Raw genomic sequence first — 24,039 nt, forward strand, 5'->3', positions numbered from 1 at the left:
CCCACGCTGCCTTGGTCAGCTTGTATTCTGGGTGAGTTATTCCAAAGGGGCCTTACTGGCTAACACCATCAGACAAGCTGTCAGTCCAATTCGTCGAAATAACAACAACAGGTCTGGCCAGTCTTCCATGTGCAAGATTCACTACACCCTATCTTTTATTACATTATCCCTTACCAGTCATTTGTTTATAATCAGCTAATCAGGTGTAATGATCAATATGCTTAGTCTGTCAAACTTAAATGCTTGAATTTACTTGTGTCCTTTAAGGGATGAGGTTATGGCATAAGGACAGAATAACAATCATATGTGATTTCTTTCATGCTCTATCATTGTCAAATATTTTCCATTTCCCCAGATGGTAAACGGGTAATATGATCTCTCACACACACAAAAAGATGAATTACTTCTCTCTCTCACTATTTCACATATGTAGTTTGTTTTGGCTGTGTTAAAGGATAAAATATAACAAAACTGTAAATATATGATCCTTTCCAATAACTCTCTATCTCTCTGTCTGTCTCCCCCTCTGATCACCCCAGGAAGAGTCCTCCGCTCTTATCACCGGCGTCTGTTGGTTTGAGCATCTGCAGACACCCCACTCCTCCCCCCACCTCCTCCCCACTCAGTGCTTCTAACTGCAATCTCTTGTCAACAGGGACAAACATTGACTTGTCCTGCAGCCCAACTTCTGCCAGGATTAGGAACCTAGACCCCCTCTTCCATCCAATCTAAACTCAGTGATTATGTCCAACAGAGTTCATTACTGTCAAATCAAAGAGCCCCTTAGAGGAGTCACTCATTGGTAATTACCCCATTATTCAGCCAACATGTGGGGGCTTGGCCTGCAAACTGCTCAGTGAATACAGCCCAGTCCAGTAGAACTGGAACTAGAGGTTCCCCTACTGGTGCTATGGGGTAGACAGTGATTCACGATGTGACAATATTTGTTTCTATTTGTATGGCATGATACATGTGGTCCCTGTATTTTTTTGTTATTCGTTATTCACTGTGTATTTATTCCTCATGTCACTATATATACAGTACCAGTCAAATGTTTGGACACACCTGCTCATTCCAGGGTTGTTCTTTATTTATTTTGTACTTTTCTACATTGTAGAATAATAGTGAAGTTGTCAAAACTATGAAATAACACGTTAAACAAATCAAAAATATTTTATATTTGAGATTCCTCAAAGTAGTCACCCTTTGCCTTGATGACAGCTTTGCATGATCTTGGCATTCTCTCAACCAGCTTCATGAGGTAGTCACCTGGAATGCAATGTATTTTCTTCTTAATGCGTTTGAGCCATCAGTTGTGTTTTGCAAAGGTAGGGGTGGTATACAGAAGATATCCCTATTGGTAAAAGATATTGTAGCAAGAACAGCTCAAATAAGCAAAGAGAAACGACAGTCTATCATTACTTTAAGACATGAAGGTCAGTCAATCCAGAAAATTTCAAGAACTTTTAAAGTTTCTTCAAGTGCAGTCGCAAAAACCATCAAGCGCTATGATGAAACTGGCTCTCATGAGGACCGCCACAGGAAAGGAAGACCCAGAGTTACCTCTGCTGCAGAGGTTAAATTCATTAGAGTTAACTGTCTCTCATGAGGACCACCACAGGAAAGGAAGACCCAGAGTTACCTCTGCTGCAGAGGTTAAATTCATTAGAGTTAACTGTCTCTCATGAGGACCACCACAGGAAAGGAAGACCCAGCGTTACCTCTGCTGCAGAGGTTAAATTCATTAGAGTTAACTGTCTCTCATGAGGACCACCACAGGAAAGGAAGACCCAGAGTTACCTCTGCTGCAGAGGTTAAATTCATTAGAGTTAACTGTCTCTCATGAGGACCACCACAGGAAAGGAAGACCCAGCGTTACCTCTGCTGCAGAGGTTAAATTCATTAGAGTTAACTGTCTCTCATGAGGACCACCACAGGACTTTGATTTTTTAATTGAACCTTTATTTAACTAGGCAAGCCAGTTAAGAATAAATTGTTATTTACAATGACGGCCTGCCCCGGCCAAACCCTAAACCGGACGACACTGGCCAATTATTCACCGCCCTACGGGACTCCCAATCACAGCCTGTTGTGATATAGCCTGGAATTGAACCCGGGTCTGTAGTGACACCCCTAGCACTGAGTGCCTTAGACCGCTGTGCCACTCGGGAGCCCAGAGTTACCTCTGCTGCTGCAAAGGATAAATTATTTAGAGTTAACTTTACCTCAGATTGCAGCCCAAATAAATGCTTTATAGAGTTCAAGTAGCAGACGCATCTCGAAATCAACTGTTCAGAGGGGACTGCGCAAATCAGGCCTTATTCTACAATGTAGAAAATAGTAAAAATAAAGAAAAACCCTTGAATGAGTAGGTGTGTCCAAACTTTTCACTGGTACTGTATATATATATATGATTAAAAAATTGTTTTTACTCTGCATTGTTGGAAAAGGACAAGTAATTAAGCATTTCACTGTTAGTCTACACCTGTTGTTTACGAAGCAAGTGACAAACCAAATATTTGATGTAATAATCTCTAGACATCGTTAAGTACTACACTTTTTCTCAAACCTCTGCATGGAATATACATTCGCAGGAGAAAGAGGTTTTCCTTATCTTTCAGATCTGTATATTGGTTTTGATTGAATAGGGTCTAGTGTTTGGTGCAGGGCTGTAAACCAAGAGGAAGACATTCATGGCAGATCTGTATATTGGTTTTGATTGAATAGGGTCTAGTGTTTGGTGCAGGGCTGTAAACCAAGAGGAAGACATTCATGGCAGATCTGTATATTGGTTTTGATTGAATAGGGTCTAGTGTTTGGTGCAGGGCTGTAAACCAAGAGGAAGACATTCATGGCAGATCTGTATATTGGTTTTGATTGAATAGGGTCTAGTGTTTGGTGCAGGGCTGTAAACCAAGAGGAAGACATTCATGGCAGATCTGTATATTGGTTTTGATTGAATAGGGTCTAGTGTTTGGTGCAGGGCTGTAAACCAAGAGGAAGACATTCATGGCAGATCTGTATATTGGTTTTGATTGAATAGGGTCTAGTGTTTGGTGCAGGGCTGTAAACCAAGAGGAAGACATTCATGGCAGATCTGTATATTGGTTTTGATTGAATAGGGTCTAGTGTTTGGTGCAGGGCTCTAAACCAAGAGGAAGACATTCATGGCAGAGCTGCAGCCCTCTGGGCATCCTTATCACTGAAAAAACAGGATGGTGTTGAAATCCTATACTCTCTGATGAAACTAATGTGAAAGTTCACATGTGCAGAATGAATGAAGCATTAACACACCATAACGATTAATCATGAATTTCCTCAAAGACTGAACTTTTTGTGTTACTTCAAACAGGATCAAAGTTAAAGAGAATACACATACCCCTATTCCTTGAGATAAAATTCCACATAAAGATCAACAAGGAGATCCATTTCATAGATCGTACTTCTTTAATACAGTAGTTAGTTACACAGATGTCAAAAACATATATGCAATACAATAAAAAATTCATGAAGTCCCCTTTCCTCCCCGGCACCAGAGGGCACTGTAAAGCCCCCACCCACTTCCCTGACAACATTTGTCAGCTGCCATCTGCCTGTCTGCCCCTGTCTCCTCCTCAAACTCTGTAATTAAGCTGCAACACCTTTCCTCCTCTTACACCCCCCCCCCTCCTCTGCCCAGTCTCCTACCTTCACAAACAACAACCTGAAGAAGATATGGTCTCTTTGCAAACACATTTTCCCCTCTTTTACATTTCATTCATTTAACAAGTGCTTGTAATAAAACAAAATATCAACACATCTGAAACAGCAAAAGTATGAAAATACTGTACATTTGTGATTTACCCAGTGTAAACAGGTTTGCATGTGATATACATAACAACAACAGAAAAAAACCATCTGTCTTTTTGTTCAGGGTTCTGGTCCCTTATACAGTAAAGAATAACAGTTGAAAGGGAGAAGAGGAAAAATAGAGTCCGTCTGAAAAGTATATTTACCTTTCAGAGACGTTGTGGGGGGAAAAAGCAGCTATATGGAGCTCAGCCAACTCTCCCCAGATCCAGAGTCCAGTCCAAGGGGTTAGAGGGAACCTTTGTAGGGCTGAGGACTCCCTGGGCTTCTCCCCTACCCACTGAAGCACCCGTTGGGTTGAAATGGGTGAGAAATGTACATATACACAAAAATGAAAACATACTGTATATGCAAACCCATGTTTCGGAAAACAAAGTCATTGTTCATTGTCTGTTACGCCTTAAAAGCATTTGAGTAACGGACACCAAAAAACTGTGTGTTTACCAGTCAGTGTTCCTGTGGTGGCAGCAGGGAACCAGCCAGCAGTCCCACTCCACCTATCCCTCCTCTCTCTTTACACTTTGGTGGCCAGAGACTGTATCTCTGACTTCTGTGTCTGGGCGCTGAGCGTGGAGGACATGGAGCTCATCTGTCCATGCATGGCCTTCTTCAGGTTGAGCAGGCACAGGCACTGGGAGCGGAAGCGCAGGTCGAAGAAGGCGTACAGGAAGGGGTTGAGGCAGCTGTTAACGTAAGCCAGGCAGGTAGCATAAGGATGGGCCACCAGGAGGAAGCGCTCAAACCCACAGGAGCTGGGAGACAGGTTCAGGTAGGAGAGGGCGTCCATGCTCTTCAGCAAGTGGAATGGGGTCCAGCAAATGGCAAATACAACCACCAGGGTGGTGATGATCTTCAGCAGACGACGCTTCTTTTGGTCCTCCTTGCGCAGGTTGTTAAAGTGACGCGTGACGGTGCAGCCGATGAAGCAGTAGAAGATGGTCATGGCCAGGAACGGCAGGAGGAAGCCCAGGGCAGAGGACGACAAGCTGAGTCCTGCGATCCACAGGGACTCATGCCTCTCGTTTTGGGTGACCAGGCTGAAGTCCATGGCACAGGTGGTGCGGTTGCTGTTGATGTCGTCCACGGTGGTGCGGAACAGCAAAGTGGGCACAGCCAGCAGGCCTGAGAGGAGCCAGATGGCCCCCAGGGAAGCCAGCATTGTGCCCCGCGACCGCAGCCGGCTGCTGGACAGAGAGTGGACGATAGCCAGGTAACGGTCAAAGCTCAGGCAGGTAAGGCAGAAGACACTGGCGTACATGTTGACCAGCACCACGTAGCTGCTGATCTTACACAGGGCCACACCAAAGGGCCAGTGGTAGCCCAGTGCTGTGTACACGGCCCAGAGGGGCAGAGTGATCACAAAGGTGAGGTCAGCCAGGGCCAGGTTGCCTATGTAGACATCTGCTGCTCGGCGCTTGGACTTGGACCTCCAGACGGTGAAGATGACCACTCCATTCCCAGACAGGCCCAGGATGAAGATGAGCATGTAGAGGACAGGGATAAGGGAGTAGGATGGCTCCCACTCAGAGTAGTCACACATAGTTTCGTTGTCACCATAATCATAATCATAAGTATCTCTATACTCCACAGTGGGATCCATGTTCCAAGTCATGAGTATGAAATGAAAAATAATTTCAAACTTTTAAAATCCTTTCTGTACAGTCCAGAGCTGGTTCAGTAAAATTCAAACAAACCAAATGTCAACACTGAAAACTAGAGAAAAAGTCACATTTAAGGAATGGTCCCCATCAGTCACTGGAGGAGAGCACAGGCAGTATGAGTGAGTGGTGCAACGCTGCCTGGCTTTTTAAACTCGGTGCTCCACACCCCTAGTTCCCTCCCTCCCAGGACGAATCCCCCTCCCCCATGAAACACTTAGCCCTGCACCCCCTCCTCTCACCTCTCTCTAGAGCAGCACACACCAGCCTTTATCCAGTTGCGATGAATCATGAAGCACGTCTGGCTTTATTCATAGCATTTGAAAATGGAATGGGAAAATGTAAACTTCAATTGTCTCCCTAAAAAGTGATCTATTTTGAAATATTCTTGAAAACGTTATTGTAAATTTTTTTTATCACTTTCAGTCACGATCATTGATGCTGAATAACCTTTCATTTTCAAAATAGTGCAGAAAACCCCCACATGTAAAATAATGCAACTAGACAAGCTTGTGAGACACTAGACAATTAGCTCATAGAAAAAAGTGTTACATTCAATGTAAATGTTTTTTTTAAAATATATATTTTTTTAAACGTGTGTTTGGTGCACCAAGCTGCCTCTGCTTTAAATTCAACAATAAATCAAACACACCTTTTCAATGCTTTTCAATTGATTTTGAGAACTATTGCTCAATCTTAAGGGTTCATGGCATGTCTGGACAGGCAAGTTTTGTAATTCACAGATTAACTACTAAATTACAATGTCAATGCCTCAATGCTAAAAGTAAATGCCTGGAGATTTCCTAACGTGATGGTCTTGTCACTTACATTTGGTTCTCAACGTGTTCTATTTAAAATGTAATAAAGTGTAACAATTTAGAAATAGGGTCATTAAAATATGACAACAATAAGGAATACTATTCAGCTGCCAATGCAACATGCAGAGCATCGGTGTGTTTTGATAAAAACATCAAATGGTAATTAGATTGATAGGCGGGCACTTTAGAATTGGTTAAACGGGTTTAATGATTCAATTAAATGTAACCAGAAAGCTCAAGGGGTGTGTGAATTAAATTCTCACTCTGGATTAATTTCCATGATAAAAAGAAGAAAGAAAATGTCACATTCGGTTTAACTTGCTTAACTTTGATCGTGGTTGGCCTATATGTTTAACTTGCTTTACTTTGATCGTGGTTGGCCTATAGGTTTAACTTGCTTAACTTTGATCGTGGTTGGCCTATATGTTTAACTTGCTTTACTTTGATCGTGGTTGGCCTATAGGTTTAACTTGCTTTACTTTGATCGTGGTTGGCCTATTGGTTTAACTTGCTTTACTTTGATCGTGGTTGGCCTATATGTTTAACTTGCTTTACTTTGATCGTGGTTGGCCTATATGTTTAACTTGCTTTACTTTGATCGTGGTTGGCCTATTGGTTTAACTTGCTTTACTTTGATCGTGGTTGGCCTATAGGTTTAACTTGCTTTACTTTGATTGTGGTTGGCCTATAGGTTTAACTTGCTAATGCAAAAATTAAAACATATAGGCCTAAACTACTCTGGCCTTTTTTTTAAAAAGACAAGTGAAAATGCTAGGTCTATTTGGCTCTCTCCCCACCACCCAAGCTCTGCTCAGTGCCTATGCGCTTGAGAAAACCAGTGCAGTGATTTTTCAATAACAGGCTACAGCTACTGAGCTCTTCAAAAAACATTGTAGGAAAGGTCATTTGGCAATTGATTATAAGATTTAAACTCATCCCATATCCTAGCGGTTAGAGCGAAAGGTTGCCAGTTTGAATCCCTGAGCCAATTAAGTGAAGCATCTGCCAATGTGCCCTTGAGCAAGGCACACAACTCAATACGTTGTTTTGAAATAATGTTATTTCAGCTGCTCAAAGTCCGACAGGCTAATGCTTATGAACTACACAAAGCTACCCTATAGGCTACTAGAGTTGGACACTTGTTGGGCTCCAGAAGGAACTGCTCCTCCCGGTGGAGACCATGGTGTTGTGCAGGGGCTCTGACACATAATGCAGGCAATTTTGTAATACTCCTCCCAAAAGAGAAGACTATTTATATTCTCAACATTGTCATGGAGGACAACATCAGAGTGATGAAATCCCTCCAGTACTGATGCCCAATGGACATTGGCACCATCCCATCCTTCATGGCAAAACCTCTGGCTGCAGGTCAATCTAACAGACAACTAGTGTAATATAATGTTTTGGACAGTAGTAGTTGCTTAACCCTTAAGAGGGAGAGGAAGTGAGGGAGAGAAAGAGAGAAAGAGAGAAAGAGAGAGAGAAATAGAGAGAGAGAGAGAGAGAGAGAGAGAGACAGACAGACAGACAGACAGACAGACAGACAGACAGACAGACAGACAGACAGACAGACAGACAGACAGACAGACAGACAGACAGACAGACAGACAGACAGACAGACAGACAGACAGACAGACAGAAGGCAATCCCAACATGAGGCAGCAGGGTAGCATGGGGAGATCTGGGAGGATCGAGGGAACACAGAGGATTGGACTCACTCTACACTTCTGATCCATCGCTCATCGGCAGGGAGAAGCTGGCGCCCAGTCGCTGCTCAGCAGAGACACAACTACCCCTCAGCTCAGTAGCAGTAACTACTGTCTAATGTCCTCCTGAAAGTTTAACAACAGCTCTCAGCTATTCTGTGTGTGTATGTGTGTTCGAGAGAGTACATTACAATCTTGGCAGAATGTTTTTCTCTCCAATACATATGGTTTGCAAAGGCAACAGAATAAAGGGGAAGGAAATATTGTCAGGCAAAAAAACAACTTCTAGTCCCAGATGCACCACAAATATAAAGTTAATTAATTAAGATACACACACATACAAGCTCACACACACACACACACACACACACACACACACACACACACACACACACACACACACACACACACACACACACACACACACACACACACACACAAACACACACACAGACACACACACACACACACACACACACACACACACACACACACACACACACACACACACACACCCACACACACACACACACACACACACACACACACACACACACACACACACACACACACACACACACACACACACACACACACACACACACCTACAGCTGAAGTCGGAAGATTACATATATTTAGGTTGGAGTCATTAAAACTCATTTTTCAACCACTCCACAAATATCCACAATATCCACAATATAGTTTTGGCAAGTCGGTTAGGACATCTACTTTGTAACACAAGTACTTTTTCCAACAATTGTTTACAGACAGATTATTTCACTTATAATTGACTCTATCACAATTTCAGTGGGTCAGATGTTTATATACACTAAGTTGACTGTGCCTTTAAACAGCTTGGAAAATTCCAGAAAACAATGTCATGGAAGGTTCTGATATAGGTTCTGACATAATTTGAGTCAATTGGAGGTGTACCTGTGGATGTATTTCAAGGCCTACCTTCAAACTCAGTGTCTCTTTGCTTGACATCATGGGAAAATCAAAAGAAATCAGCCAAGACCTCAGAAAAAAGAGTCCTATATCGACGTAACCCGAAAGGCCGTTCAGCAAGGAAGAAGCCACAAGGAAGAAGCCACTGCTCCAAAACCACCATAAAAAAGCCAGACTACGGTTTGCAACTGCTCATGGGGACAAAGATCGTACCTTTTGGAGAAATGTCCTCTGGTCTGATGAAACAAAAATAGAACTGTTTGGCCATAATGACCATCGTTATGTTTGGAGGAAAAAGGGGGAAGCTTGCAAGCTGAAGAACACCATCCCAACAGTGAAGCACGGGGGTGGCAGCATCATGTTGTAGGGGTGCTTTGCTGCAGGAGGGACTGGTGCACTTTACAAAATAGATGGCATCGTGAGAGAGGAAAATTATGTGGATATATTGAAGCAACATTTCAAGACATCAGTCAGCAAGTTAAAGCTTGGTCGCAAATGGGTCTTCCAAATGGACAATGACACCAAGCATACTTTCAAAGTTGTGGCAAAATGGCTTAAGGACAACAAAGTCAAGGTATTGGAGTGGCCATCACAAAGCCCTGACCTCAATCCTATAGAACATTTGTGGGCAGAACTGAAAAAGCATGTGCGAGCAAGGAGGCCTACTACCCTGACTCAGTTACCCAGGCTCTGTCAGGAGGAATGGGCAAAAATTCACCCAACTTATTGTGGGAAGCTTGCGGAAGGCTACCCGAAACGTTTGACCCAAGTTAAACAATTTAAATGCACTGCTACCAAAAACTAATTGAGTGTATGTAATCTTCTGACCCACTGGGAATGTGATGAAAGAAATAAAAGCTGAAATAAATCATTCTCTCCACCTTTTATTCTGTCATTTCACATTCTTAAAATAAAGCGGTGATCCTAACTGACCTAAGACAAGGAATTTGTACTCTGATTAAATGTCAGGAATTGTGAAAAATTGAGTTTAGATGTATTTGGCTAAAGTGTATGTAAACTTCCGACTTCAACTGTAGGTTGGGATCTGCCTCGATCTCACTCCCCAGGGAGAGGATTGGCTGCCTGCTGTTTTCAGGCCCAGAATCCGTTAGATAAATAAATTCACAAATAAATAAATAAATACAGGAGGGCAGATAAGAAACAGATGGTCAGGTTAGCCCATTGTCTGGGTCTTACAGATAATACATACCCTACTAACCTATAATGAACTTGTGAAGCACATTACACTACCTTTCCATCTGATCATTAGCTTACATTTGTGTTTATTAGATTGTAATCAAATCAGATTTAATAGACTTCCCTTGCTTAATCTATTCACGTATCTGTACAGATCCCTAACACTGTGCGTTTTACTGGTTCGTGTAACAGCGGTGGAAGTGTTTCCCTGTCCTGGTGTTGTTTTGCTGTCTCTGGGTTAGACCACACATGTGAGCGCTGGCTAAGGTGGCCCTGACACAGCTGTGAGTGCTTTTGATCTGGCGTTCAAATGACCCTGCTGTTGCAATATGACTGCTTCTGTCCCACAGCAACCCTGGTCACACCACGGCTGTGTTGTTCAGACGGCAGACTTCCAGAAACAAGTCTTAGGGGAGAGTGGGGTTAGTTGAGCCGTTTTTTACATTCAGCATCACTCCATCAATGGAAATATAGTATTCTTTATAACAAATATATATCTACATATATTTCAGGATGTCATGTCTCCCTGAAAATAATGAGAGTTCATTTAAAAATGACAGTTTAGACAACATAACTTGTCCAAAAGTGGTGTCTTACTCCAGGTACAGGGTAAATTAAGCCACCTACAAATTACCACTACCTTTTTAAAACCATTTCTACCTTTATTTCCCAAACACAATTCAACACAGTCACAATAGGTGTTTTGTCTTTTAATAATTTTAAGCATCTTTTAACACAGGATTAACACCTGACAAACACTTTGTACTTTCTAAAATAATTTCAACCTAGGCCAGGCACTGTTGTTACCTCCCAGTGGGTCCCAGTTGGAGTCATGGCCGTGCACCATCAGTAAGTTTGCAGACGACACAACGTTGCTAGGCCTGATTACAGATAACGATGAGACAGCCTATAGGGAGGAGGTCAGAGACCCGGCAGTGTGGTGCCAGGACAACAACCTCTCCCTCAATGTCAGCAAGACAAAGGAGCTGATTGTGGACAACAGGAAACGGTGGGCCGAGCAGGCCCCCATTCACATCGTAGTGGAGCTGGTCGAGAGTGTCAAGTTACTCAGTGTCCACATCACGAACAATCTTTGTATCATGTTCCTAGCACACCAACACCGTTGTGAAGACGGCATGGCAAAGCCTCTTCCCCCTCAAGAGGCTGAACATATTTGTCATTGGCTGCAACACTGCCTGGTATGGCAACTGCTTGGCTTCTGACCGCAAGGCATACATAGGTTAATGCGTACAGCCCAGTACATCACTGGGGCTGAGCTCCCTGCCATCCAGGACCTCTATACCAGGAGGTGTCAGAGGAAGGCCCTAAAAATGATCTAAGACACACAAGTCATAGACTGTTCTCTCTGCTACCGCATGGCAAGCGTTACCGATGCACCAAGTCTGGAACCAACAGGACTCTGAACAGATTCTACCCCCAAACCATAAGACTGCTAAATAGTTAGTTAAATAGTAAACCAAACAGTCATCACATACGCTACTGCTACTGTTTATTTATATATATATATATATATATATATAGTATCTATCGACTCGGTACTGGTAATCCTTGTGTATAGCCAAATTATCATTACTCATTGTGTATTTATTATGACCTGTTTTATTTGTCTATTATTGATCTATTTTCTAAGTAAGTATTTCACTGTTAGTCCACACCTGTTGTTTACGAAGCCTTTGACAAATACAATTTGATTTGATGCATTGCATTATGCCTGGGAATTCGCTCGACTTGCCATTTGCTCAGCTTACTCCAAAGCAAACATTTTGACTATATTAGCCCACACAGCTACAAGAATACACTTTCATGCTAGATCTCACATTGAAGTTAATAGAGACCTAAACTGATGTATAGAACAATCTTAAAATGATCTACTTGGTTTAGATACAGTATAAGCATCCTGAAACCTCTAACACAGTAAATTCATTTGACTTGGTGAAAATCAGTTTGCTTACCACTTTTTCAATGTGGTTTCTTCCTTCACAGACTCCATGAAATTATGACCTCTTCCTAAATATTTGGTCAAATGATACATTTTGTGTACTGTTTCCTAGAAACAAGGGTGGCTCAACTTACTCCACTCTCCCCTAACCTGCTTAGGAGCTGGAGGAATCAGCCTCATTGTTCCCTTTTCAAGAATCCAAACAGAATATCAGTCATCTTGAGTGTTCTGGAAAGAACCGAACTCCATAATCACCTCTGGAAGTGGGTGTTCTAGAATTAAAATATTTCATATTCTTTGCATTGAGTCTTGACTGACAGCCATCTTTCGCTTCAACTTGGTCTCAGAGCATTTCGTATTATTCTGTATGTAAATATGTAACACTCCATTTATTATGATACTGTATGTAACGCTTGGTATGGTTACAGAAGACAGACAGTTAAATTTTTCTTCCAAAAGGTTGCAAGTTCGAATCTAATCACAGATAACTTGATCATTTTAGCTAATTAGCAACTTTCAACTACTTTTCAACCTTTTTAGCTACTTTGTAACTACTTAGCATGTTAGCTAACCCTTACCCTAACCCTAAACCGAATCTTAAATTCGTAACATATTGTACATTTTGCAAATTCAAACATATACTCTGAATTGTAATTCATAACATATCATATGAAATAGGTGATGGACATCCACAAAATAATACATACTTTACGAAATGTGATATAGCACACTAAATGGTGTGTCTCAGATTTACGTACAGAATAATACAAAATGCTCTGAGACCAGGTTGTTGGCTCAGATCGCCTTAAATGACCTCACTATAAAACAATAACCGGTTCTATGTACACAGCTGGATTTTTTGAACGTCCATTATACCCTAAACAGCAAGTGAGCAGAGGGTGCAATTTGTCCGTTGTGCATCTCACTCACACAAAGTTCAGTGGGATCAATAACAGGGAACTTGTGGACATTTATAATGGACACCTGTCAGCTCTAGTCTGGTGAGGAGTGGTTGGGGGGAGACATAAGTCATGGAGGGTGTAATCTGTGACCAGGGACCTGTTTGAAGTGTAAAGCTGTCAACCACAAACAGATTGGCCCTCCTGATTTGTCGACCAATGCACCAGACCCCAGGCCCCACAAATCACGTCCAGGCGCCCAGGGACAGGGGGACGAGGGGGCCGGGGTCACAGCCTGGTGTCACCTGAGTAGGCCTGGGGCTGGGGCTAAGGTAAGTCGCTGGCCATAGTGTGTCTGTCGGCTCCTGAAGAACTATGGGGAAGGTTGTGTACATGACTCTGTCTGACACTTTGAAATAAGTTTCTAATAAGAATCTAATATTTCTAATATTTGTCCCACTGGGGACACACTGGTTGAATCAACATTGTTTGCACATCATTTCAATTAAATGACATTGAACCAACGTGGTATAGACGTTTAATTGATGTTGTGCCCAGTGGGGTTTGTATATCTCTTCTCCCTCGTGCCGATGCCTATAGCAGGTTGTTATAAACCAGGGCTTCTGACCTTTCACATCAGCTTGCTAAGCATTGGGACTGCTGTGTCAGCCGACATCACACTCCTGTGTCACGAGCCCACATCATCACCCCACACCCTATGTAAGGGCACAGCTCCTACTGTGGTGATTGGCAGAGCTGATAACCTGTCACAACCCCATTTGATTTACAGAAAAGGTGAGCACTCTCCTGCTTTTTGGGGGATAATATTGCATGCTCCTACTCTTGATACTAGGTTACTTGAAGTGACCCACTTGTGGGTGAGTGACTGTATCTTGGGCAAAAAGTCATAAATGAATGAGTGAATCCCAATGGGAACAAGAGAGAGCAGAAAATGATTTAGCTTTATTATAAATCAAACGTACGGCCCGCCGTTTCCTTTACCGTAACTAGGCCTGTAGGAGCTTACTCTCCTAACAACTTCCTGGAGACGTTGTTCTGACCTAATTAGCTGCTCAAACATGAAGTCACAGACCGGTTACACGAACGTCTATCCTTTTCCCACAGCTGTCTTGCCTTGACTTCACCATTGAATTGACTAGAACCACATCTGACTGTAACAAGTGTTTGGGTTGATAAGGTTCACCTATTGTTTCATTTCTGCTTCCCTCAGCACGTTTCTGTTAATGAGCAACACACCTGTTTTCAGTCTGAGGTCTCCTCTAGATTTTCACAAACATTTGTTGTTGTATGAAGGAAGATGATAAAATCTTTCACAGTGCACTGCTACACACCACATCACAGACAGTCAAAAACATTGACTTTATTTCTCGGATGGGGAAATCCTCAAAATGTCTGCTTACTTGTACAATTTTTTTAAACAAAGCTGGGTTAAAATAACATCCCAAAACTGGACGAGGGCATCTGCTTATGTAAAAATACCATCATTATCTCGTCTGGAAACTTCAGTCTGTCCCCTCAGCAGTATTTTAGCCTCTATTCCTTCAATGTTATAAAAAGCATATGTGTAGGAATTGTACTGGGGGTCCATAAAATCAGAACTGTAAGCTCCATGGATGAGTTGGACAGGGCAGTCCATTCACTACCCACTAAGCACTTATCGACTGCGACATCTTTTATGTTTATTTTTTTGGTCCTGTCCGGACCTGGCGTCTATGTTGGGTTCAGATTTTGTCCGGTCTGGACCAGCCTTGATTTCAACGTCCACAGACATCCGGTCCAAACCGGGCCAATATTTGGCGCAAACATAGACCTCGATAATTGGTTCAGATTTGGTGTACTGTATTGCACCCTACTTTACTCTAATTTACTCTAATCTATTAAACTCTACGGTCACACATTATTTGGATAGTCCCATATAGATGATCTACAGATTTTCATACAATCAACAAATGATATGTTGATAAGTAAAATGCCTACTTAAATAAAGGTTAAATTAATAATAATAAAATGATTGCTAAGGTTCCGGTTAGGGATCGGGTTTGGTTTAGAATAAGGGCTAGGATAAGGTTTAAGGTTAGGATTAAGGTTACATTTGGGGTTAGGATAAGGTTTAAGGTTAGGATTAAGGTTACATTTGGGGTTAGGACAAGGCTTTAAGGTTAGGATTAAGGTTACATTTGGGGTTAGGATAAGGCTTAAGGTTAGGATTAAGGTTACATTTGGGGTTAGGATAAGGCTTAAGGTTAGGATTAAGGTTACATTTGGGGTTAGGACAAGGCTTAAGGTTAGGATTAAGGTTACATTTGGGGTTAGGATAAGGCTTAAGGTTAGGATTAAGGTTACATTTGGGGTTAGGACAAGGCTTAAGGTTAGGATTAAGGTTACATTTGGGGTTAGGATAAGGCTTAAGGTTAGGATTAAGGTTACATTTGGGGTTAGGACAAGGCTTAAGGTTAGGGTTAGCGGATAGTTAGTTGAAATGTTGTTGACAGTTATTGAACATTACTGAACTGAACATCTACAAACCATCTACTAGTGACTTATCCAAATAAAGTGTTACCAACTCTACTGTACTCTTCTGAATTAAACTATACTGTACTGTACTGTACTCTACTGTAGTCTACTCTACTGAATAAAACTCTATTGTCCTGTAGCATACCATACTGTACTCTACTGTACTAAACTGTGCCTTACCGCACTGTGATGTTCAAATTTGTGTAACATAGCCTAGATGTCTATGATTCAGATATGGATCTGGTCTGCACCAACAAAATGTTTACTTGTTTGGGGTGGAGCTCATTACAATAGTGCCCAGCATGGTTTGCAAGTAGATCTTTTATTTTTGACATTTACATTTTGTTCATTCAGCAGTTGATCTTATCCAGAGCAACGTACAGTGCATTCCACTAAAGGTTAACCTAACATAGCAGGCACAGGAAGACGCCTGAGCGGACTCCCCACTTCCGTTTTTCAGGAAAAAGTTAGATTGAAAATACTGTATCCCTGAAAACCAGAAATATCCTCTTTCTGTCGACTATGGTGAGACAGTCATAGCTATTTTAATTATAGAACCATTACTGTGAATATTACTGTAGTTGAAGTGGTCAGTAGGTTTATTCGGTAGATTGGACTACTTTGAACATCATCGCTGCCAGTTTTAGAGCTTTTTAAAAAGCTAACATAAATGCATGTGACAGATGGGAATAATAATAAAACATATTCTGTCTTCAGTTGACTCCTCTTTCCTCTATTAAGAGGCTTGAACAATTGATTTTGTGATATAATGCTTTACTTCATTGAGAATTTTTGACGTCCGGAAAATCCTTATTTTTGACTCGCGGAAAATACGCCTTTTGACCTTTAATTCAGCATCTAAAACGCTCCTGAAGTCAACGTCTGAAAAAGACACATAAAAACGTCTTTTCAACGTAATTGTGCTTACTGGGTAGCCTGCGTTTCTGCACCAGGGAGCATCAGAACATTCTCTGTACCCTGGAAACAATGGAAGCCAGCTATCAAAACCCAAACAGCAGGCAGAGATAAACTTTGAGCTGATGGATTGAGACCTCATTGTTGTTGTTGCTATGAGAAACAAGATGCTGTTTGTTTACTTAATACGTATCTATCTTCCTAGCAGCTGTATCATTGGCAAGAAAGGCATAAAACAAAACAAAATGGCTAGATTTACGTAAGGTGTCTCTTCCCAGTTGTATTTCAGTATTTCAATTAATTTCTGCTGTGATCAAGAAAAGCCTAACAACTTGTTTCACTTTTTCAATCTGATTTCTTCTCATACTGTGTTTGACCTGCAGAGACCAACAACCCGCAGAGAGCATCAATCCGTTTATAGACATTCAATCGCTCCCTATCCCAGTCTGCTGTCCCCACATGCTTCAAGATGGCCACCACAGTTTCTGTACCCAAGAAGGCAAAGATAACTGAACTAAATGACTACCGCCCCGTAGCACTCACTTCTGTCATCATGAAGTGCGTTGGGAGACTAGTCAATGATCATATCACCTCCACCTTACCTGCCACCCTAGACCCACTTCAGTTTGCATACAGTCCCAACAGGTCCACAGATGATGCAATTGCCATCACACTGCACTATGCCCTATCCCATCTGGACAAGAGGAATACCTATGTAAGAATGCTGTTCATTGACTACAGCTCAGCATTCAACACCATAGTACCCTCCAAGTTCATCATCAAGCTGGAGGCCCTGGGTCTCAACCCCGCCCTGTGCAATTGGGTCCTGGACTTTCTGACGGGTCACCCCCAGGTGGTGAAGGTAGGAAACAACATCTCCACTTCGCTGACCCTCAAACTGAAATGGACCACCCACATAGACAGTGTGGTGAAGAAGGCGCCTCCTCAACCTAAGGGGACTGAAAAAATTTGGCTTGTCACCCAAAACCCTGACAAACTTTTACAGATGCACAATCGAGAGCATCCGGTCGGGCTGTATCACAGTCTTGTACGGAAACTGCATTGCCCTCAACTGCCAGGCTCTCCAGAGGGATGTGCAGTCTGTACAACTCACCACCGGGGGCACCTGCCCTTCATGACACCCACAGCACCCGATGTCACAGGAAGGCCAAAAAGATCATCAAGGACAACAATCACCCGAGCCACTGCTTGTTCACACCACTACCATCCAGAAGGCGAGGTCAGTACAGGTGCATGAAAGCTGGGACCGAGAGACTGAAAAACAGCTTCTGTCTCAATGTCATCAGACTGCTAAACAGCAATCACTAACTCAAAGACGCTGCTGCCTACATTGTGACCTAATCACTGGCCATTTTAATAAATGGATCACTAGTCACTTTAAACAATGCCACTTTAAATAATGCCACTTTAATAATGTTTACATATCTTACATTACTCATATCACATTTACAGTTGAAGTCGGAAGTTTACATACACTTAGGTTGGAGTCATTAAAACTCATTTTTCAACCACTCCACAAATTTCTTGTTAACAAACTATAGTTTTGGCAAGTTGGTTAGGACATCTACTTTGTGCATGACACAAGTAAATTTTCCAGGGATCAGAAGTTTACATACACTATGTTGACTGTGCCTTTAAACAGCTTGGAAAATTCCAGAAAATGATGTCATGGCTTTAGAAGCTTCTGATAGGCTAACTGACATAATTTGAGTCAATTGGAGGTGTACCTGTGGATGTATTTCAAGGCCTACCTTCAATCTCAGTGCCTCTTTGCTTGACATCATGGGAAAATCAAAAGAAATCAGCCAAGACCTCAGAAAAAACATTGTAGACCTCCACAAGTCTGGTTCATCCTTGGGAGCAATTTCCAAACACTTGAAGGTACCATGTTAATTTGTACAAAAAATAGTACACAAGTATAAACACCATGGGACCACGCAGCCGTCATACCACTCAGGTAAGGAGACACGTTCTGTCTCCTAGAGATGCACCAACGTACTTTGGTGCGAAAAGTGCATATCAATCCCAGAACAACAGCAAAGGACCTCGTGAAGATGCTGGAGGAAACAGGTACTAAAGTATCTATATCCAGAAGTATCTTTTCTTACCAAAGTTTGTTAATCTCTAGGAGACAGACTACGGTTTGCAACTGCACATGGGGACAAAGATTGTACTTTTTGGAGAAATTTCCTCTGGTCTGATGAAAAAAAAATAGAACTGTTTGGCCATAATGACCATCATTATGTTTGGAGGAAAAAGGGGAAGGCTTGCAAGCCGAAGAACACCATCCCAACAGTGAACAGGGTGGCAGCATCATGTTGTGGGGGTGCTTTGCTGCAGGAGGGACTGGTGCACTTCACAAAATAGATGGCATCATGTGGCAGGAAAATTACGTGGATATATTGAAGCAACATCTCAAGACATCAGTCAGGAAGTTAAAGCTTGGTCGCAAATGGGTCTTCCCAATGGACAATGACCCCAAGCATACTTCCAAAGTTGTGGCAAAATGGCTTAAGAACAACAAAGTCAAGGTATTGGAGTGGCCATCACAAAGCCCTGACCTCAATCCTATAGAAAATCTGTGGGCAGAACTGAAAATGGATGTACGAGCAAGGAGGCCTACAAACCTGACTCAGTTACACCAGCTCTGTCAGGAGGAATGGGCCAAAATTCATCCAACTTATTGTGGGAAGCTTCCAGAAGGCAACCCAAAACGTTTGACCCATGTTAAACAATTTAAAGGCCATTCTAGCAAGTACTAATTGAGTGTATGTAAACTTCTGACCCACTGGGAATGTGATGAAAGAAATAAAGGCTGAAAAATATAATTCTCTCTACAAATATTCTGACATTTCACATTCTTAAAATGAAGTGGTGATCCTAACTGGCCTAAGACAGGGAATTTTTACTTGGATTAAATGTCAGGAATTGTGTTAAAACTGAGTTTTAAAGTATTTGGCTAAGGTGTATCTAATCTTCCGACTTCAACTGTATATACTGTATTTTATACCATCTATTGCACCTTGCCTATGCCGCTCGGCCATCACTCATCCATATATTTATATGTACAGTACATGTTCTCATTCACCCCTTTAGATTTGTGTGTATTAGGTAGTCGTTGGGAAATTGTTAGATTGTTTGATATTAATGCACTGGCAGAAACTAGAAGCATAAGCATTTTGCTACACTTGCATTAACATCTGCTAACCATGTGTATGTGACCAAAAACATTTGATTTGATCTGATAAGTTCATAACCTAATGTGGGAAGACAGTTTTGCATCAAAACATACTATAGATGTAGTTTTTTGTCTTGGCAGTGTTCCTCTATGTCCGTCCCTGTTTCCATACCTCCAGTAGCTGTGTCATGTCATGGGAGGAACAAGGGGGTCACAAGGTGTTTCCCTTCTCCCAACTCAGGACCCTGTACCACCCCCGCACCCATCCTCTCTGCACCATGCCCCCTGTCAATGGACAAAACAGCAGCCCCAACAGGATGTGCTATAATGGGACAGTTTGTCCAACAAAAAAACAAGATGCTTCAGTCAAACTTTTGTTTAATGGTTGCTCAAGGTTAGCTATTTGTTTTATAGGCCGCGTGATTGGTTGATAATATAAATATTGTGTTTAAATAAAAGCTTGCATCCCCGGTCAGTTTTCATAGTGTAGTAGAAATAGGCCAAAGCTTTAATCATGAGATAATATTCCACATGGAAGAATACTGAACCATCTCAACTTAAAGACAAATATATTGCAAGGTGCTGAAGTCCTTGGATATTAGTGATATTGATTAAAGGTCCAATGCAGACATTTTTATCTCTATCAAATCATTTCTGGGTAAAAATTAAGTACCTTAATGTGATTGTTTTCAATTAAAATGGTCAAAAATGAACAAAAATAGCTTCTGAGCAAAAAGCTATTTCTCAAGCAAGAATTTTGATAAGACTGTCTGGGAGTTGTCTGAGTGGGGTGGGGGAAAATGAAAACTAGATGTTATTGGCAGAGACGTCACCAGGCAGGCCAAAACTGCATTCCACCAAAACCCCAAACAGCTCTTACACTTAAAGGGCATTGGGGACAGTTTGAAATAGGGTAGGGTTTCTAAATGTATTTATCTTTGTTTTGGGGAGGGTTTTGTGATTTTTTAAATTGGGCACGGCGGAGGGTAGTGCATTTTTTGGGTGAATATTTGAATTATTGTTTTCAAGCGAGTACTATTGAGTACAATTCTACTCTAGGCTGTACACTGCAGTGAAAATGTCATTTAAATAATGACGCAAAAGCCCTGTTATTTGAATGTTTCATTCCATTTGGATTAGTTGCGGGCCTAATCTCGAACAGATTATAAACTCTAGAAAGGCACATTACAGGACAGTCTGGCTGTATTTTTACTCCTGATAAATATGTGTCATTCAACATTTAAAACGCATTAGCTTTCATATGTGTGGCATTAACACAAACATTCACAATGTTTTAATATGTAGGTCTGAAAGACATTCATTTGCAGTAGAAGGTGAACAATTGAGAGAAGAGGGGAATGAAACCTCAGCTAAAACATGTGAAACAATAACATGAGAGGAGAAAAATAGAGGGACAACAGATAAAGTTGACGAAGGAGGGGAGAAGACGGGCGAGACTCCCCTCTTTTAAAAGAGAGGAATAGAAGGACAAAAGGCTGATGAGAGGGTTGAGGTTGGCGGATGAGAGTCTCCCTTGTTTAATGGCCCAGGAAGCCCAGCTCTGTGGATAATCACAGGGATTAGGAGCTGGAGACTGCTGGGATCCACTGGCCCTGATAGACACCAGAGGGTTTAAACTGCCCTGCCCTGCCTACCCATCCCAGGAGACCTATGGAAATCTGACTCCATTTGGCCCAAACTCTTGACAAAACAAAACACCTTTTGCTCAATTAGGTGGAAATAAGCTGCTTCGAGGCTAGCCTTTCTCTGTTTAGCATTACGGTTACCATTCTAAACCGTTAGCCAACCTCAGACATATGGTATGAGGTGGCTAGGATATACCATTTACCCATTTATACATGAGGGTGTCACATTCTGTTCTTTTTCTTCCCCAAAATTCAAAGACACTCAGAGGGTATCCCTGTCATGCAGAAGCATAGTGGAAACCCAAACACTGGCCCACGCAAAACCCAGGTGCTCAGACTTTCCACAACCAACGTCCGCCCGGGAACCTCTGGCCGTCATATGATACCTTCCATCAGGATGGGAATGAAAGCCCAGTTTCAGGCCTCACTGGCACTGACAAAAACCAGGAGGGAATGAAAGCCCAGTTTCAGGCCTCACTGGCACTGACACAAACCAGGAGGGAATGAAAGCCCAGTTTCAGGCCTCACTGGCACTGACAAAAACCAGGAGGGAATGAAAGCCCAGTTTCAGGCCTCACTGGCACTGACACAAACCAGGAGGGAATGTCTCATGATCAGATGTCACCTTTGACTCTTAGAAATACATCGCAAATGATAGATTGACTTATTTTTTTAAAATTGAACTGAACATTTTGTGATTTATAATACCCTATATGGATCAGGTCTGAGAAAGCAACATTAACGTCTACTTTTATTGCATTCAATTTAAGCATTTTAATCTAATCCTAAACTGGAGCCCTGCCAGTCAAAACCACAGAAACCTCAAAACAACCCTTTTTATAAAACGTCTAAACTGAGGAGTGTGTCGTGGTTGTGGCCTGTACTGTGGCCTGTAGCATGCAAGGAATAAGGCATCATATTTAGTATCTACAGTAACCTCCAAAAGTACTGGTTTAGTGACATTTTTGTCGTTTTGGTTCTGTACTCCAGCACTTTCGATTTGAAATGATACAATGACTGTGACAATAAAGTGCAGACTGTCAGCTTTAATTTGAGGGTATTTTCCATTTAGAAATTACAGCACTTTTTAGGGGACCAAAAGTATTGGGACAAATTCACTTATATGTGTATTAAAGTAGTCAAAAGTGTAGAAAAGAATGCCCCATTTACTTATCCTTAGCATTCCAGTTGGTAGTGAAATGGAGGGAGTTGGAAAGTGTCTGCTGTGCTGCTGAGGTTGCAGTGCAGTGTCCATCTGTCAGCTGCTTGATAGACAGCTCCAAACTATAAATCAGGCAGTGTTGAAACCAGCTCAGCCCACCTCCCCAAGCTGAGAGTAAACAAACAGTAGGGAGTGTGTGTATTCGCCATGACAGTGCTTCTCTCACTTCCTTAACCCATGTCAGCTGTTCACAACTGTTCACCACTTTTACCAGGTACCATTAAAACCTTCAAACACCTAACCCACTATCAAGCATTATCGCCTTTTGGGTTAAATGACAATGGCCAGTGGCTGCACAAAAAGCTGCCTATGTTACAAATAACACTTCTAATTAGGGTTAACCATTGTTCCAAGAACAGTGTTGTCCAGGGGCTGTCTGTGATCTCACCACTCTCTGCAGTCCGAGTTCAGGGCTCCTTCATTTACAGACTACTGCTTCAAGGAGCTAAACAACCAAATCAATCACAGGCACTTTAACACTTACTCTACAACGTTGATGTGCAATCACAAGGAGAGGGGGAGAGAGGGAATGCAAACATCCCCAACACCCCTCTAACTGTTTCTACATCTGTTTTGGCATTTCTATTGTCCTGGTGTCTGAAAACAAAACTCAATCAAAGTGCTCATGTACACACATTCACAATGTGGGTCTGCTGGGGATATGTATATCACTCACACACATTTCAGTGGACGGCCGCATCATGGAAACCATTAATGGAAGAACAGGCCATGTTATTACACAGAGTTACAGTTGAGAAGGCTGCATGGGGGCCAGGCTTTCAGAGTGGCCTTGGGACTGGCATATGTGCCGTGCAGGCTGGCTATGGCACAGAAGAATAGGTGTCCCCTATGAGCCCCCTGCCTAAACCACCCCACCCCAGCTGACTCTGATCCATTTGATCAAGACAGCTGCAACACCCCCCCATACCCATACACCCATCACACCATCCCTCCTTTTGATCCCGAGCTCACTTCTAACGGAACAACCAACATCATTTGGCAGGATGGGAAAAAACCCTGATGCAAAGCAAAAATAACAATGTTCCAAAGTCAAGTCATGGGTAAATCTGTGTGGATTTAGCTAGTGACTAGGGGTACAGATTTGGCAACAGAAGACCTGTCTTTTAGATACTACAGTACATGAAGAGAGACAGTTTGAAACAAACCCTTTGCATTTTGCTGGTTTTGCAGCTACGGTCAGTCATGCATGGTCAAATGAAATACAATTTTATTCCCCACATGCTTCGTAAACAACAGGTGTAGACTAACAGTGAAATGCTTACTTACGGGTCCTTCCCAACATTGCAGAGAGAAAGAAAATAGAGAAATAACAGAAAAGTAAAACACTTATAATAGATACACAATGAGTAACGATAACCTGGCTGTATACACGGGGTACCAGTACCGAGTCGATGTGCAGGGGTCCGAGGTAATTAAGGAAGATATGTCAAATCAAATCAAGTCAAATTTTATTGGTCACATACACA

The 24,039-nt window shown here is 42.1% G+C and overlaps 1 protein-coding gene across 1 annotated transcript; it reads right to left on the reverse strand.

Moving 5' to 3' along the window:
* Positions 1-3,428: 3,428 nt before the first annotated feature.
* On the reverse strand, positions 3,429-5,639 carry LOC112248371 (apelin receptor A-like). Its single transcript, XM_024417330.2, has one exon. It carries the CDS (start codon positions 5,459-5,461, stop codon positions 4,364-4,366), a length of 1,098 nt encoding a protein of 365 aa, XP_024273098.1. The 5' UTR covers positions 5,462-5,639; the 3' UTR covers positions 3,429-4,363.
* Positions 5,640-24,039: the final 18,400 nt, after the last annotated feature.

The sequence above is a fragment of the Oncorhynchus tshawytscha genome, linkage group LG04 (genome assembly GCF_018296145.1).
Source record: "Oncorhynchus tshawytscha isolate Ot180627B linkage group LG04, Otsh_v2.0, whole genome shotgun sequence".
Taxonomy (NCBI): Eukaryota; Metazoa; Chordata; class Actinopteri; order Salmoniformes; family Salmonidae; genus Oncorhynchus; species Oncorhynchus tshawytscha.